Here is an 18726-nt window from a genome sequence, read left to right on the forward strand (position 1 = left end):
CCGGACTGACTGCTTGAGTGACTTTGAGGGGGTGGTAGCTACCACCACCATTAGCTAATGCACGAGGGAATGTTTTCGACAACCTTTTTCTTTGAATTCCGCACTGACGAAGTCGCAGGCGATCGCTGTGTATCATATACCCTATCGAGACGTTGACTTTACCAGAAATCTTGAGAATTTAGTATTAAAAAAAAGATTACCAAGGACTCTAGACCTAGATTCAAGACTTTACCTTTAAAATGTCAAGCCTTTAAATACGTTTATATTCTTCCACGATCTAAAGTTGGGTACTTCGATCTTCTGTAATGATAACTATGTTTAAATTCGCTGTGCGATTTCACCGGCCCTATTATTTGCTTCTCAATACAGAGTAGACGGACGGAGAAGGAAATCATTGTATTTGCCACTGGCATAGGATATTGGCTGAAAAATTTACAATCCGCTTTTTGTTTTCTAAACAAATTTTTGTGTGTAACACGAATGTTTGTGTTTGTTTTATAGCAAAACAATAATTATTTGAATGTGAGCGTGTTATGTAAACAACTTGTTGCTCTTCCTTTTACAAATTAATAATAATTGTGAGAAAGACAAAAATTATCCAAGATCGATTGATAAAGTAAAAGTTTTACACATGTGTAGTTACGTTACGGCAATTTATTAAAAAAATAATGAATTTGTTTACGGTCAAGACAAGCCGACGACGATTAGCGAGCTCGTGCTCACGCATGGGTTATGTAAATCGTCGTTAGTTTCCGGCTGTGACCTCCAGAAGGTCTCCGATGCTGCACGGGTGAGTTCTATGCAGCGAGGCGGGGTGGAGCGTATCTTCTCTTACATTGGAAGTGAAAGTGAATGAATGTCGGAGGCTTAATTAGAGAGGACGGGTGCGCCGGCGGCAGTTGCCCGCTAACCGCCGCGATCACTGGCCGCGCTCCGATCCCGCAAGCCTCCGCAACCACTACTACTAACGCACCACAACCGTCCAACGTGCACACACAGAGGTACGCTCTACGCACCACGCACGTGCATTTACTACTCGCATTCCAACAGTGAACATCACAAACACCAACTGTACCAATTCACTAAAGTGCACAAACAAATCTCATAAAAAATATTGCAAAAAGATAGTAAGTAAAATTTTAAACTTTTCTTCGGTGCCTAACGTTAGGGAATATTTTGTTATTTATTTTAAGCTTTTTAATATAAACATTATTTTAGATTATTTAACATTAAACAGATTAAACAGATTATTAAACATTAAACAGAATTAAACATAGAATTAAAAGCGAGAATCATATTTTCTTTATACCACCAAATATTTAATTTCAAAAATACAACAAATTACACGATAAGCTATTTCCCTTTCGATATTATATTTACGTGAGCTTTCCGCACCTTCAATAAAATGCGTCCCAAATCGACGATTTCTAGAAGTCGACACCTTTTCACGTAAACGCTCAAGCTCGCGACAAGCGGGTCAGCGCCAACTGCGCCGGCGGCGGCGAGCGTTGCTTTCACAAACACAACAAAATAAATTCATCTCACGTATCGATTGTTCCGGCCGTTCATGGACTGCATAAAAGAAAGCGAACTAATAAACGGCCATGCAGTGTCAGTTGGGACTTGTTATGGACCTTAGGGCAAATGCATACCAAGGTGCTTAAAAAGATGATAAGTACCCCAAATGTAATCCGTGTCCGATCCGATAACTCGTGTGTAAATGCTAAAAACAATATCTATCTTTTTATCCATTTAATTGCCTTGCAACTTGCAAATTGCAACGAGTGACTTAACCAGAGTGCCATAATTGCTGTTTTTATTTGTTTGTTTATTAACAATCGTTTATTGTTGTTGTGCAGATGAGTCGTAAAGTTTGCCTGGCAGCCGCGCTGCTGGCTCTGTTCTGCTATGCGGATGCGCAGCGTCGCTTGGCCCTGCCGGACCCCAAGAGTTGCGCCAACAGTACGTATCGCTTTGACCCTACCAGTTTTATAGAGCCATCATACATTACAGTGATTCGTAATTTCTGACAAGAAGCTGCGCATAATAAAATTTAAGGCAATGGTGGGATTTGAACTGAACGCAAGTCTATGCGCTTGCTTTCCTCGTGCTGTAATGGAATAACTGCCTACATGTTAGTTAGAAGTTATTAAGATATAAAGATTGTATCTTATAATAACAAATAGTCCTCGATAACAAAAGTTGTTATTAGCTCATGAGACACCAATAACCAGTTCTAATAACATATAGGTTAAGTAGTAGTTGCTGATTACATATTGCCATTTTAATTTTAAAAACGTATTTGGAAATAATCTACTCTATTCAGATATAAAAACTTTCAAATCAACTTAAGGGTGAAAATTAATAAATGCAAGTAAAACTCATATTATTTTAAGTAACGTTTATTTTAAGCCAAAAAAGTGAGATTTCTTGACAGAAATGTTTTTTTTTTCACTTATGGTAGTAAAAATATGAATATGAAAATGAGTTCTGTTTCGTAACTGGTTTATGTAATTTAATTTGCAAATTTTAATTTAGTTTTATATCTTTTTGCATATCAACAATCAAAACTCGAAATAACGTTGGATACCTCATTAAATTTGTCCACTTCTATTTCTGTGTTGACCTGATGCTTATAACTAAGAGTTAAAAAAAAATAGAATGCACTAGAAACATATCACAGTTATTCAGCCAAGGTCCGACGGTTTTTTAACACGGTTGTGTGATGGTCACATGGTCGCAACCACAGATGCTCGTCCTTTCTAACGCGAGAGCTGCAGCCAACAGGCTCACCTTGCTGGCTAATTGCCCTAACAGAAATCGACCCCAACATTAAGATGTGCCAATACAATATGTACGTTCACTTACACATGGTGACTTCACACGCATAATGAGGATTAAGAAATAGAAATATTTATGATTTTTTTAACCCTTTATTCGGTTACACTACTCTGCACACTATCTACGTTTTCTACGTAAGTATAATGACCTAATTGTGGTCGATGGTCGTCCTATAGCGATGCTCGCGTAATATATTATTAGAAGTTAATTAGAAAGTCTCATTATCAAACATCACGCACTGCTGTTTACCACCGCATCCTGTGAAAGCGTAGTCCTGTCCTGGTCAAACTAACGTTAGAAACTTAGAGCACAATGATTCCGTTTATTAACCCACATGTCAAGGTCACCACGATATTTGGCGGTAAAAAAATAAAATAAGTAACTTGGTAGCTTTGATTACTTCATCGATAATTGAAAAAGAATATTACTTAACTAGTTTGTCCATACTTTAACTGCTGCTACCCAGCCTAGTTCAAAAATCTACTTCTACATAAGAGTTTTTTGTAATTATTCTAATGTTCATCTATCATCAACATCACCCTCCCCGCTTTCCTATGAAGGGTTGGCACAAATAGTAATACTTATCTCGTATAGTTACTATCTCGAACAGCCCTAGTATCTGAATTAATTTCTTGCTTAGACACTACACGATTCATCCACACTTTCTTAGTTCTTCCTCGCTGTCAATATCCAGAATAAAGAGTCCTTGCAATTTTTCGCAACAGTGTGTCGGGGCGCGGTTGAGCTAAGCAGGTCATGTGGGAGCGAACGGATGTGCACAATCGACCGACAACCGAACAATAACAATAAAGAGCTTTTGTTAAACTCTATTCAAGTATAAGTTTTAGTACGTCGCCAGTAAATAACATGTTTGGTTGCGCAGTCGCATTACTCACGTCGGTTTGCGCCAGAATGAGGACATCAGATCATTGTAATAATATAGGATGATCTCGACAACACTATCTTTTATCAAATTTACGATCTAGAACATATTCATTTTAATGTCACTCATGTTTAATTTATAACTTGTTCTCTAACTGTATGTAATATTTCGTTGTTTTGCAATATAAGGCTTTAACAAGTAATTTTTAAGTTGGATCCTCTTCGTATCAAGGATTACCTTACATAGCAAGCGTAAAGCATTTCGGTTGAACAGCAAATACGACGCTTGATTACAAGGTGCGACCATGCACAATACGATAACAGTATTATTGTGGTATTACGATATTTTGTGGTTGGTCACATAACTAAATATAGAAGCACTAAAATTGATTAAAAAGTAAAATTATTTTCACGTAACATTAACACCAGACATAAAATTTTATGTTATTATGGATCCATTTGCAATCTACATATATGATGCGATTATATTTTTAATTTTTAGCAAGCAGTTATTTCCGGCAAATATAAATAAATATTTAGGAGTAGAAATCACGATGATTTATTGTATAACAAGTACGTAATAGACGAAGAAGGGAAACTATTTTAACAACATTTTGCTCACGACTTTCTCTATTGAAATGAAACGTTATGACGACACATGTCCAATACGCACTGGGTTCCGAAGGTAACGTATTATTTTAGAGAGTATGTTTGCAAAGTTCGGTACTTACAATCGTATCTTTAAAATATATAGATTGCTTCACTCGAACTTCCTTTTGTGTGTGCATGGGTTATTTTAATTTTTAGTTGAACGAATAACATGAATCTTTGCCATACCCATCTATTTAATGCTAAATGTGCATTTAAAATAATTCCCGGAAGTTGTTCAATTTTGCATGTCAAATATTTCCTATAGATGTGCGAGCCGCGAAGGTAGTCCTAAATTGAGCCGACGGCTACTTTCTAGTTACGTAAGACCTGTTCAATTGCACGACCTGCCGGTGAACTTGTTTTAATTGTGTGCTTCACGTCGCGAACTGTGGGAGCCTTTCATTGCAAAGTCTATGAACTGCTTGATTGCATCTAGTTATTAAGCTATTATCCTAATTAAGCGTGAAAGTGTCAGTTTTTAGCGAACGGTTACATTCTTTAATACGTCACACGGTAACAAGGTAGTAGTAGGTTTTATGATGGGAAGATACTTTATAACAATTGGTACTCAAGAGATCGAACGTTGGTAGCTCTGTTGTTAATTCCTAGATTTGTTATATGCAGATCCTGGGTTCGAATACCGCCTTATACCAATATAATATTGGATTTCACGTGTACATTTACCTGACGTTCTTGCGGTGAAGGAAAATATCGTGATGCAACTTGCACATTTCGCCCAAGAAATTAAGAGATACGTGTGAAGTCATCCAACCCGCTGTGGGCCAACGTGGTTGACTATGGCCTAGTCACCCCTTAACTTAAACTTATAGTGAGCTAGTGACGATGACTCAAGATATGCATTAAGATATACTTACCCTTTTTACATATGTCGATATTTGTTTGCACTTTCGACTCTGTTTGTTGTACTATAAAGATTCGGAAAGTATTTTATAAGAGATGTTTTACCTACTGTCTTCGTAATGTGAATAATAATAATAAATATGTTAAAAAGATTTTAGTCATAATACTAACACATTATTATAATATGTCGTGAGAAGCAGCACATGAATGAGAAGTAGTGTTGTGTAAAGTGCTAAAATGTTCGAATATGTAGGTAACATTTCGTAAGGAGTCTATTGTGACTGGTAACAATATGTTTTAATATCTTTGATTAGATTTTCATACTGGCAACACGAAGAAAATTATGATATCTACCGCAAAACGACTCAGCAATTTACTCTGAAATACAAAATGTTGTTTCCAATTTCGGGCTTTTTAATATTTATTTTAGTCACACTTATTAGTTTCGGTTGATCCGAATCCCTTTTTTGTTTGTCACCAATCTTGTTGATGTAATCTTTGACGCTTTCTACGTTATAACCAAAGGGATTTTTTGATTTTATTTTACTTATAAAAAATAGTGCAACATACGTTGACTAAGCTTGACAATGTTCTAGGGCCTAAGAGATCTAAGAGATGGTGAACATGTTAATGTTTTACTAATTTATTTGCCTTTTCTATCCGTCGAAGCTATAAGTAGGTACCTCGATGATTGATTTGGGATGAATCGATTCAGATGCGGGCGATATGATATCCAAATAGGTCTTCTATATACCACTTATTCGCTTTTCTAACAAAATGTTGTGTTACAGGGGTCCGTCACGCGACGTACCGGGACGGTCGCGGCGTGCTGCACTCTTACTTCATGAGCTGGGAACACGCGCCCACACGCAGTCTCGAGGTAGACTGGCTCGACGCAAGAAACATCTGCCGCAGGCATTGCATGGACACCGTCTCCCTAGAGACTCCTCAGGTAATTTTAATATTTTATATAGACAAGAAAGCATAGCTAAAAAAATTAAAGAAAATCTTTATGTTATTAAGTTTTAAGTGTGATTACTTTTTCTTGCCTTTCACAAACGTATTCAGGAGTTATTGCACCTTAGGGTAGAATTCTCATACTAAATCTTTACTAAGGGAGGCAACTCAATGAATCTGAAAATAACGAACAAATAGTTTTTACATATACAAGCTCTATAGAATTCATTTACTTACAAAACAACACTGCTTAGTATATGCGCTGCTAACCAACACAAGCAGCACTGTATTCCTATTCGAAGTGAGCACTGGTAGTTACAGGAATAACGAGATAAACCATCGGGTGCGACCGCAAACGTGATTCTACACAGGTCTTTATATTGCAGAATTATGTATAGAGGCATATTGCAAGTGTCATTCACAGTTGAATGACCGCCTTTAAAGATGCACTTGCACAGCAAAGCAAAATATAAAAATGTAATAAAGTTTTACAAGTCAACGTCTATGTGTGTATTTCTATTTTTTTTAACGATCGAAGAACTTTTATATTTAACTCAGGTTCCGGTTATGATAATAAGGCTTTTGGGGTGACGTATTTAAATAGTTTCAATATTAAAATCTAAATAACTTTGTACTGTTTATGTACTGATGACTGTTGGATATGTATTCAAAGTACTAGTTAAGTTACTTAACGATTAAGTATTGACCTAAAAGGATCTCCATCCATGTAAATACATTTGTATTAAGCGAGAATTACCTCTACCGTGTGTTAGTAAACTTAGCTTACGTATTTACGATAAACTTAGCTCCGACTTACCTCGAGAATCTTATTATATTTACTTACTTAACTTTATTTAGCTATGTATCCTATTATTGAATATCCTTTATGTGGAATTGAAAGTAATTAGTCAATGATAGTCTGTCCGGTTCATCTATTGGTCTCACTGAAAGTAAGGATTTTCCAACAATTATAAAACTTTAGGAAAACGGAACTTTTATTTAGTAACATGTAATTTTCTTATTTACATTGTAAATGATTTATTTATCAAATTAGTCTTATCTGTGTAGGGTAATGGTAGTTAAAGTTTGAAATATTTATGGTATTGGCATAAGATCGTGCACGCCGTAGAAAGTGGACCTCAATAAAGATCGGAATATTCCCCGCGGCTCGCCGGTGTGTCATTGTTGAGTTACGTCATGTAACTGCTAAAAATCTTATGGAAAGTGTTTCTCCGCCGCACGAACATACGAGATGCGAAATTTATGGTAATCGAATATTCTACCATATCATTTTTATTTTATGTTAAAACAAAACGGAAGTCAGTTCGGTGCCGAGGCTTTTTTATTTATTTTATAACCTTATTATGTTAAAACTAATATACTTGAGCAAAATATTAACGAATGTTTCTAACGATCGATATACTAATAGAAATAAAGTTTATAATATAGAACCTACGTAATACAATTTTACGTAAGTTAAACGTTCAAATGCAATTTTGACACATTAACATTATGACAGAATATCGTTTAAACGACAGATCATTTCTCTCACAAAATCACTTGTCGACATCGCACGGTAATTTATGTTGATGCATTCACTTTCCCATTATTAAAATGATGCATCTTGTAATGCCAAACACAAGTGATGTTTTGCAATCATGAACACAGTTTGGAAACTGTCTGGTTAAATTTATCAAAACTAAAACTAGGTACAAAGATCAAGGCTGATTGCCTAAAATAATTTTCAAAGTATACTCTTGGCAATCTACAATGGTGCCAAAAAGATGATTCTTATGCAACACAGTTTTTTTTATTATTTAGTCACAATAGATGCTCGTTACAAATGTATCCGTATTTTTTGTAAATGAATGAACTCATTCAGACTAACACTCGTCTCCATTGTTAACACTTCTATCCGGGTATGTTTACATGCGGAAAATCATAAACAGGTTGTACAAGTCACATGTTGCTTCCTATACTTTGGTACATCCATTGTTAGATATCGAGCTTTCAGTATTATCCATTCCACTTTATGAAACTTGTTATTATTTTTGTTTTGTAATTCTCGAAATAGTTAAAAGCTTAATTCTGAAATAATATTTAATTTTAGAACTAACAAATTGCACTTTGCCGTGCTTAAAAATTGTAGCACAGGTATAAAGATCGCATGGATGTATGGTACGCAGTATGGATGTCCGGTATGGGTCGATAGACTTAATATGCGACGCGGGTCTAATTATGGCTAAACATCAATATGTATTAGGATTGTCGATCGGCGAGTAGGTCGATCGGGTTTGTAGAGCGTGGAGGCGTCTGTGAAAGGGGTGCAATGGCCTAGTGCGTCAGTTCTCGGCAAGTGGCCGCGGCACACATTCCACTTCTTGCGCGATACAACGCGACGCATGCAGACGCGCACTTCCTGTCCCCGACGTCATTAACACCATCGCTGCTCTACTAATTGGCAACGCGTTACTTTATTATGTAGGCCGAAGAAAATATCTTAGTAGATTATCATTACACCAAGTAATCTCGTTAGTTAAGTAGGTATAGAGCTTATAAATACGTATGTTTGTTATGATTTCATCCCTTAAAAACCCACTCTGGATACTAGGGCTTTCACTAAAATTATTTTGATGAATTAACTTTGAGGTAAAGATATAGTTCTACTCGAATTGATTTTTATTAATTAATTGATAACATTATTTTTCCCCAGGAAAATGAATTTGTCAAACAAAGGATCGCGCGCGGTAACATCCGCTACATTTGGACGTCGGGTCGCAAATGCAACTTCGCCGGCTGCGACCGGGCCGATCTGCAGCCGCCCAACGTGAACGGTTGGTTCTGGTCCGGCTCCGGCGCCAAGATCGGCCCCACAACGCAGCGCAACACCGGCGACTGGTCCTACACTGGTGGCTACGGACAGCCGCAACCTGACAACAGAGAGGCCGCCCAGGTAATATTATAAATAGATATGAAAACCAATCGATAAACGTTATATCAAGTGATCGTTGCCAATGATCATATATAGTCTTTTTTTATCCCATATCATCATAATCACCTTAGTGTTCACGTCGCTCGTTTGCCCTCTTTTATTATAAAATAAAAATAATCAAATATTCTATTCTTGTCGAATCAATAGGTTTCAAAATGATGCATGAAGTAAACTTCTGAGAAGAATTAAACATCACTCATATGGTTTTGCAAATTACTTTCATATTATGATTCAAAGTTAGTCACTTTGTCGTTACGCATACGCACAGTGAAAGTGGTTTCCTGATTAACTTCATTTAAATATTTACGGTCGAAATTTTATAGCACCTATTTCATAATTTATCATCGAAACCAAAGAATATAATGGTCCACTAGTATGAATAATGGTCAATTGCAATACGATGTACCGTGGGAACGGATAGTTATTACTATGACGAAATGATTGCGCGCTCACGACTTGAGCTCATCGAGACCTGTATTTTGGTTACCTTCTTGGCCAGTCTCTAAGCTAATATTAAATTGATTAGCCTTGCAACATAGCTCTAGTGTTTTTTGTCTTTCTTTATATTGTCTATTCTTTTTGTTTCCAACTTTTGAATTACATATCATAAAAGCATTAGCGTAACAGCTCTTTGTAATAAATTTAACTTGCATAATATTTGCAGGGTAACGACGAGTCTTGTCTGTCAATCCTGAACAACTTCTACAACGACGGCATCAAGTGGCACGACGTGGCCTGCCACCATGTTAAACCGTTCATTTGCGAGGACAGCGACGAGCTCCTCAACTTCGTGCGCTCCAGAAACCCCGGCCTCCGCATCTGATGCCCCTCACGCACACACATCGCACCAACGCCTTCTATTTTAGATGGCTGACATTGTACAAAATTGACTTTATCTTTTTAAGTTATTTATTATTAAAAATAAACAAACTATATTGGGTATCTAATTTACGTACTTACTACGTTTCCGAGCGATGGAGAATTAAATTCTTTCAAGCTATACAAACATGATCAAAATACCTAATTGTTAGAACTTGGGTCAGTCGTTTATTGTAAAAAGCTTTTCGCACAAATTAGTATTAATTTTAAGGAATAGAATAAATTAATAATGTTTAGAATTGTCTTTTATTGCATTTTTGTACCTACAAAAGGCTGGGAAAGCCAGACATAATAGAACGTATTAGTTTTATGAAAAGTATGAGATTCAAGTTGAAATAAATAATAATGACATTTCATACAATTTGAATTATTTTATTAAAATTAAAAATAAGACAATTAAAAAGCATAAATAACTTTGACAAACATATAAAGATAACTGCATAATTCATCAGTCTTAGCTTAGAGAACAATGTTCGCGGTACAACAGAAATACAGCGAGAGAAAACGGGATTTACTAAAAACAACATTTTATATAAATCATACAAGACCATTATAAAAAGAAGAAACACAATATTTTACAACAAAATAATAATCAAATACATATGAACACACAAAACATACATCAAAAGAAAAACTAATATAAACTAACAGGAAACGAGACAAATAATTTTGCAACATAATTGTATGAATGTCAGTCAGTAAAAAATATGTTAAAACCTCAAAATATTTTTTACTATTCCGAAATTTCTCACTATTTTGGAATTTCTTACTATTCCAGAGTACACGAGTATACAAAATTATTTTTAAACAATAAGAAACATTAGTCGTAAAATCGATTTAATGAAAAAAAATATCGTATTAACACAATTTTGCATATAACACATAGTTTTAAAAAGTTTAAAAGTTGAGTTGTAGTAAAAGTATAATAAAAATATACAAAATCCTTATTAAAAACAGTACGAAAAATAAAAAAAATGCCAAAACACTTGTGTGACGTTTGTTAAGGGTTAATATCCCACACGTACATCCCTTACAGCATAGTAAAAGCAAAAAAAGGCAAAGAGAACTGAGTAAATTTTGAACACAATTTTTATGAAGAAAATTGATATTCATGTCATAACATACAGAAACTTAACACTACCTACACATCCTATTACATTATTGTCTACTTATGTTAAACAGTCAAGTGATAAATACTAGTTTACATGTGATTCAAACAAAATGTTACACTTAATAATACTTAATGACAACATTTTCATCACCAACACAAAATTCCACTAACTTTAAAACTTAACTTTAAATCTCTTAGTTATAAAGCACTTTGACTATAGAAGCGTGAAATAACACTACATTTGAATTCCGTAATAGTTTTTCATATCATCTTGCTGCATACAACACATAACTTGTCAAAATTAAAAGAAAAAGTTCCTGTACTTGTACCAAGCGCGTCCAAATTACAACTAAGGCTGGTCACACTCGTCGTGGGGCTTGAAACGGTAGATGTGGCCTAAAACACTAGCAATGACACATGGTGCTATGAAGCTGACAAGCAGTTGACGTCATTCAGTATGGCGGAGAGCAGGGGCTTGTCCTGCAGCGCGGCGAGCAGCTCCGCCTCGTCCCACTGCAGGCGCAGCCGCCGCCCGCGCCCCGCGCCCCCGCCCGCCCCCGCCCCCGCGCCCAGCGCGCCGCGCGCCTCCAGCAGCGAGCACGCGCTCATCATCTCGCTGATGTCGAGCGGCGCTATGTTCCGCGACCGAGCGACCCTACACGACAAATTAACAATGTTTTACATCTCATAACCAGAGACAAAATGAACCGTTCATAGCATATAATATCTTAACCGCTCGAGGTCAATTCGCGAGCAAACCAAGTTATGTGAAAAATACTATACTAGATCTATTCAAGAAGTAAAAAGATCTAGTATAGTATTTTGCTTATTTTAATTATTAATTTCATATTTATGTTTACCTTTTATAAACATCGTGTAACTTCCCCATAACCAAATCTTTATTCTTCCCCTTAGTCAGGATCAGCATAATGCTGCATAGAACCAACTTTTGCTGCATGGGCAGGCCTTCCTCTACATCGTTCTCGATCTTCCTGCCGCCTCCGTACACATCGTCCAGTACTTCTAGAACTTGCTTTAGCTCGACGGTGACGCTGGCGTCCTTCATCATGCTGTCGACGCAGTGATTCTCTGAGAACTTGCTGCGTTTGGCGAGCTCGATCACCCTCTTACCGATATCGAGCGCTCGCCGCATGTCCCCCGACACGGCGGATATTTTAGCTGAAAATTGGAACATATTAAAAATGTTTTCCCGCATCTTCGTCTGCATGAAATTAAAAAATAACGAAACTAAGTAGCCTATGTGTTCTTCTAGACTATCCTCTCCATATATCATCGTAATCTGTTCAGCCGTTTAGACTACAAACTCTAACAAGCATCCATCCATCTACACTTTCGCATCTATAATACCAGTATGATAGTATCGTTCATTTGGGTTTATCTTAATCGTCCAAGAAGTAACTAAACAAACACATAGATACCGGCCAACAACTGCAGAGCGACGGGCGAGAAGGCGTTGGTCTTATCCTCCTTTTCGAGCACGGAGACGAATATGTCGATGATCTGCTGCTTGGTGTAGGGCGCGAAGTGCAGCGTGCGCGGGCGCAGATGGCGCGCCTGCAGCCGCGGCAGGCTGCGCTCCGTCAGGTCCAGCGCGTTGGCCACGCCCACCAGCAGCACGCGCGCGTGCACGCCCGCCCACTCGAACACCGTGTACAGCACCGCCTGCCGCTTGCTCTCCAGCTGGTCGATCTCGTCCAGCACCAGTAATCTGCGATGCCATTATTGTGCATGTTAAAGATAACTTCACTATTTGCGAAAATCACACAAGCCATAGTTTAGCTTAAGTAGGCAACAAAATTAATTGATAATTAGCTTTTGTCCGCGACACCGTTCGCGTGGAATTAAAAAAAACAAAAGTAAGTAGTCGATATGTTCTTCCACATTATGTTCTACATATATGCCAAATTACGTCAAAATCCGTTCAGCTGTTAAGGCTACATGTTAAAATCTCTAAACCTACATCATCTTTTGATTCTTTTTGAAGTATTTTTCGATAGCGGTGAGACAGGCCTTCTCAGTAGTTCCACTCGTCTTCAGCTGCAGTTCGCTACAGATCCTACTGAATATGCTGGCTGCGGACTTCATCATTGTGCAATTTATGTAGACCTGCTTGTAGCCATTTCTTATCTGAAATGCAAATACAGTATTATTAAAAATAGGAAATTATGTAGCAATCATTTCTTTATAACTTTAAATTAGATAACCATTCATAATTAAAAACTATCTATTCTTATTAAGCATTATTTCAAATTAATTAAAATACCTTAGGTAAATTTAATATATATTTCAAACTGGCTGTCTTCCCTGTGCCGGGCTGACCAGAGACATATAAAGATGCGGATTCTTCATTCTCAAGATGTTCTAATAAATTTTGTTCAAGCCATGCAATCTCCTTTTCTCTTCCTACTAACGGTTTCATTGAATTTTCCGCGATGATATTTCTGTAACAAAAAAAAATATTTTAATTATTGCTTATTTCTATGATTTTAATAAACATCAGGTAGGTTCTTGGTTAATCGTATTAAAAATGTGTATAAGCACTTACTGATCATTCGAGTTTTCCTTATCCACGTCGTCATCACAATTTTCTGTAATCTTAGCTTGTTTTGGCGGTGAACAATCTGAAAATTGACAGTTAAAGACATTGGTTAGATAGCTATAGCCCATCATAGAGGTTGATAATAACAACAATTGGACATTGTACACAAGGAAATTTAAATTTAAATGTATGCATAAAGTTCAAACCATTCTCAGTTCCATATGTCAGCTCATAATCTTCATTTTTTCTTCTCAATTTCTGTTTTTTCTTTAAAGCATCTTCAACAATTTTATCTTTTTTCAAATTAATATTAACCTTCTTTTTCACTTTAAATGGAATAGTTGCTTGGACAGCAGACATCTAAAATTATAAACATAACTTAGTCACATATTTTAGATATCAAAACTTATATTTAAAAAAAATACTATCTACAAATTTACCTCAAATTAAGCTTTCTTCAGATGGAACAATCATAGCAGTAAAGTAGTAAAAAAAAACATAGTACTGATAAAAATCATGTTTTATTTAAATAATGTGATAGAAATATAAGTAACACAAGTTAATCACAATGATATTAAACATCAAAGCAATTATAAAACAAAAGTTATCAAACACTTAAGGTATAAAGAAAAAAAAATATAATGACATCTTACTATATTTATACATTATCAATAAATTATTGCTTTATATGTTTCAGAAAAAATACATAAATTTATTTGATTGTAGTGAAATTCCATGCCAAACAAAAATCACAAATGAGATTTCATTATTATACTTTTAAGTTAAATGTAAAGTTTAATCTTAAAATAATAGCTAAAACAATCACAAATACTTTCTTATTATTACAAACAAGCAAATTACATACTCCTATCTTATTTTATTAAACACTAAAATGTATAATTATTGCTTGTCTTTGTTATTAAAATCGTTTTGTGGCTGATGACCCATGTTAGACATATTTTTGAACAGATCATATTGTCTTTGGGCCTTAAGCCAGGCTGTTTGCATCTCCATTTGATGTCTTATTAGATGTGTGATACTGGGGTGTGTAGAAAGTATTGGTGTAGGATTCATATAATCAGATGAATTCATAGGAGAGTTGTGTTTCATGATAGGAGTTATTGGTTGTCTTATACTTGGTACTTTACCAGTCGGTATTAATGGTTTCATAGGTTTTGAAGGCCCTGGAGCAGGCTTAGGTAATTCATTCTTGTTAGAACTCATGCTAGGCAGTTGAGTACTTGTTATTTGATTTGACTGATTGATGTTATGCTCCATAGAGTTATTACTTGATTGCTTCTCTTCTGCTATAACTAATTTAGGAGAAGAACTGGGAGATCTAGTTTGTGATCTTGGTGAGGGTTGTGCTGTGCTTTGTGAGCTATGGGCAGACATTGGATAACCCAAACTTTGTATAGATGAACTTGTAGTAACTGATTGTTTCATTTGGTTTACTTTATTACTGTTTTGCACATCTTGCCTTAAATTACTGGGTGGTGTACTAACAGGATTAACCTTTTCAAGTTTCAATTGATTAATTCCACTTGCAGAAGGAACTCTTAATGGAGATGGGACTGCATTTGTAGATCTATTGGTTAAAGTGGAAAAAACATTGTTTTGTGATGAAGGAAGAGGCAATGGTTTTGAAGGCATTCCTTGTTTCTTGGCTAAATTGGCAATTGATTGCATAGTTTCAAATGCTTTTGTTTGTTGTGGGCCCAATTGACTTTGTATATTGTGTGGAGTGGACAAATCTAAAGCGGCGTTAGTTTTACTTTCTAATGGGGGCAAGCTGGGACCGGCTGGTTTAACAATGGAAGCACCAAGTTTATTAGCTGCACTGAATGCTTTTGGAGTTGCTGGTACAAGTTTGGGAACCTGAGATTTATTTTTTGGTAATTTTGCCTTCTTATCTGTTTGCATGGACTGAAGTTGCTGTTCAAATGTCTGTTGAAAAGTAATGGGTGCAGAGAAAGATCCAGTCTGCTTTCCCAGCTTAGTATCAGAAATGGGTTTAAGATTTGGTATGGGGCCCTTTGCAGATGTTTCTGAAGATTTATTAGTAACCTTTGGTTGCCCAGTATTAGGTTCACCTTTTGTTGGGGTAATCTTTATCTCATTATTGGCCTCAGGCAATTTGATTGGCTTTTTTGGATCTGTTTCTGGCAATTTTAATATTTCAATATAATTATGGACGGGTGGACTTGGTACTTTATGTGACAAATTGTTAGCATTTGATAAATTCTTATTAATAATACCCTTTTTCTGATCAACATTAATTGGATCTGGCCCGTTTCGAGTCTCCAATTTTTGGTCAGTTAAAGTTATAGATAAAGATGAAGGTATATTAATTTTGCAAGAGTCAAACAAGGACTTTAGAGGGTCTCCTGATGTTGTCTGGCCAGTGTTAGGCATGGGCAATGACGACTTCACTTGAGATAATATTTTACTTCTATCTATAGTTGGATCACTATTGTTTGCCAGCAGATCCATTCGCACTTTATTAACAGGAGGGCCTTTATTTTGAAATGATGATGAAGGTATAGAGCCACTAGGTTTTAAATCAGGCATCTTTTTAGTAACTGGTTTAGGAGTCTCAGGTGGCTTTAGAGTAGATGATGAACCATCCATTTTTGGAATATGCAATTTTAGTGGTGACACAGTTTTTTGACCTGATGAAGGCTGGTTAGTTGGAATCTCATTTGGTTTTCGTTTTGGTGATAATGTACTTTGTACCCCTGGATTATTTCTTTTCAGACCAGAGTTATCAGAAATTTGCGGTTTGACTACATTTGTCTGTTGTTGTTTATTTTCCTTTGGTGGCATTGTGGAGTTTGTAGGGTTTACATTTGAAGTAGAAGATGATTGAGACATTTTCAATGATTCTGGTAAAATTTTGTTCTTTTCAGAATTATCAGGTAATTTTTCAACTTTGGCAGCTTCTTTAGAAGAATGAACAGGAACAGTTGATACAGTTGATAAAATTGGAATTGTTGTTACAGCTGGAGGGCTTGGTAGCTTAGCCTTTTCTAATTCAATTTTTAATTTTTTCATTTCAGGCATATTTGATGATGGTGGAAGTTTTCTCTTCAAAGTGTCATCTACTTTAGGCATATCACTTTTAGGAAGACTCTCTTTTGTTTTGATAGCATCAGCAGTATTAGGCTTTTTAGGTGAAGTTTTTACATTTACACTACTGTTCCTAGCTGTTAACTCAAAAGAATTTAAAAATTGAGACTTCTCATCTTCATCATCATTCTTCTTAGGTGGCACTATAAAGGTAGTTTTATTTGTACTTGGGGTTTCTGTAGTATTTGTATCTTTTGCTGTATTGTTTGAAATACATTTGTTTATTGGGTCACTTGTTTTTTTAGTATTATCATCAAGCATAGGGCTATCAGTTCCAGACGACACTTCAGAACCTTGTTCATTAATATTTGGTGCAGGGCTGCTGGTAATTGTTTCTTCGGTAGAAGTTGGGCTTGGTTTTCTATCAGGGAAGTGTGTTCTTTTTTGATTTATATCAAATAGTCTATTGCGCATGGCAACATAATCAATGATGTGATAAAAGAATCTCATTGGCTCATTTCTTTTCCAGTTGTATATGTATGCTATGTCCATTAATGTATAATAATCAGGTAGTGGTACTCTTTTATACAGTATGTCAATAGCAAATTGAGAACTATCTATATCAAATTTCATACTCAAAAATTTTTTAAGGTGATTTATATTAACTACAGCTGGACATTGCAAAAATCGCCTTGCTGCTACTAACGTATTTTGAGCTTCATTACTATCCGAAGATTTGCTTGAGATGCTGTCAGCATCAGTGTGATCGGCATATTCCAGGGAAAAAGAGATGACATCTTCAGGACTAAATATAATTCTTTCAGTATCTTCACCGCGTTGTTCAGGTGTTGCAGTTGCAGCCGGTCCTGGTCTTGAGGAGTAAAACTGCTGTCGACGTTCCATTTCTTTTTGAAAAAGACCAGGCACTAGTTTGTAAACAATATCTTGAAGCGCTTTATCTAATTTAATGTTAGGTTTAGCGGAATTAATCATCATCTCACAAACAGGGCAGTAACTTTTCACTTGCAAATGCTTGATAATACAACTTCGACAAAAGGAATGTAAACATTCCACAATCGTGGTGGCGTCTATGTAGTAACCTCGACACAAAGTACATGTTATATGTTCATTTACTTCCCCAATTAATGTTCTTTGAGGGACCACAGCACCATTATTCTGTTCTGCCATCTTCACTATCTTTTGATCGGGCACTTTATTAGAAGTAACCATTTTTTTCACTTACGACGTCAATTAACACAAAACCTATATATGACCATTGCAATAAATAAACATAGTATTTAGCTTTGATGCAATCCTTTGCGCTATAAATGACTGATTATTAGCAAATATTATGAATCAATAATCAATGCAAAATATCTAAAATACATAAAACCGTGTCAGCTTGTACTCGACATTAATGTGTTATGTTCATGTTGGTAACACTGGTCAACACTCAAATATTTTAACAAGTTTTAAGTAACCAAATGTCTTGAACTTGAATAACGAATTGTATTACTTTATCTTGCGAAGTAATGTAATAGGCATTTACTTACCGTTTCAATTGTAAAATAGCACCGCGGACAAATTGGAAAATTACACAGAAATAGCGAGGTGTTTTTGGCGCGAATATTGTATCGTAACCACTCTTGTCAAGTTAAATTACAATCAAAGAGTATAGCAAAGCAGAAAAGAATTAAAAGAACTACAGAAGACATAGATAAAATAATTTTGTAAATTGTTCCGAACCAGATCTAATAATTACAATACAATAAGTAGATTTGTAAAATATTTGTATTTATAAATTACGACCTGTCACACCCGACTCCGTCCGCGCGGAATTACAAAAAACTTAGTAGTATAAGCCCATGTGTTCTTCCAGACTATGTTTTACATCTGTGTCTGTCCTTAATCAAAATTCGTCGA

General features: G+C 35.9%; 2 protein-coding genes across 3 annotated transcripts; one reads left to right on the forward strand and one right to left on the reverse strand.

Moving 5' to 3' along the window:
* Positions 1-891: 891 nt before the first annotated feature.
* LOC106099603 lies at positions 892-10343 on the forward strand. Of its 2 annotated transcripts, none has more exons than XM_013278188.1 (5): positions 892-1001; positions 1860-1962; positions 6027-6187; positions 8906-9145; positions 9849-10343. In XM_013278188.1, the coding sequence occupies exons 2-5, from the start codon at positions 1860-1862 to the stop codon at positions 10005-10007; spliced, it is 663 nt and encodes a 220-aa protein (XP_013133642.1). In that variant the 5' UTR covers positions 892-1001; the 3' UTR covers positions 10008-10343. The 2 variants fall into 2 exon arrangements, with proteins under 2 accessions (XP_013133642.1, XP_013133643.1); XM_013278189.1 differs by lacking the exon at positions 892-1001 and adding an exon at positions 1046-1127 and having other exon boundaries at positions 9849-10299.
* Positions 10149-18301, reverse strand: LOC106099462 (polycomb group protein Psc-like). The gene is made up of 9 exons (XM_013278021.1): positions 14642-18301; positions 14510-14534; positions 13914-14094; positions 13741-13816; positions 13459-13636; positions 13156-13322; positions 12614-12903; positions 12035-12353; positions 10149-11829 (listed from the first exon to the last, which is right to left on the reverse strand). Exons 1-9 carry the CDS (start codon positions 18031-18033, stop codon positions 11598-11600), a joined length of 4860 nt encoding a protein of 1619 aa, XP_013133475.1. The 5' UTR covers positions 18034-18301; the 3' UTR covers positions 10149-11597.
* Between the last annotated feature and the right edge of the window lie 425 nt (positions 18302-18726).

This window comes from Papilio polytes, unplaced genomic scaffold (genome assembly GCF_000836215.1).
Source record: "Papilio polytes unplaced genomic scaffold, Ppol_1.0 DF824102.1, whole genome shotgun sequence".
NCBI lineage: Eukaryota > Metazoa > Arthropoda > Insecta > Lepidoptera > Papilionidae > Papilio > Papilio polytes.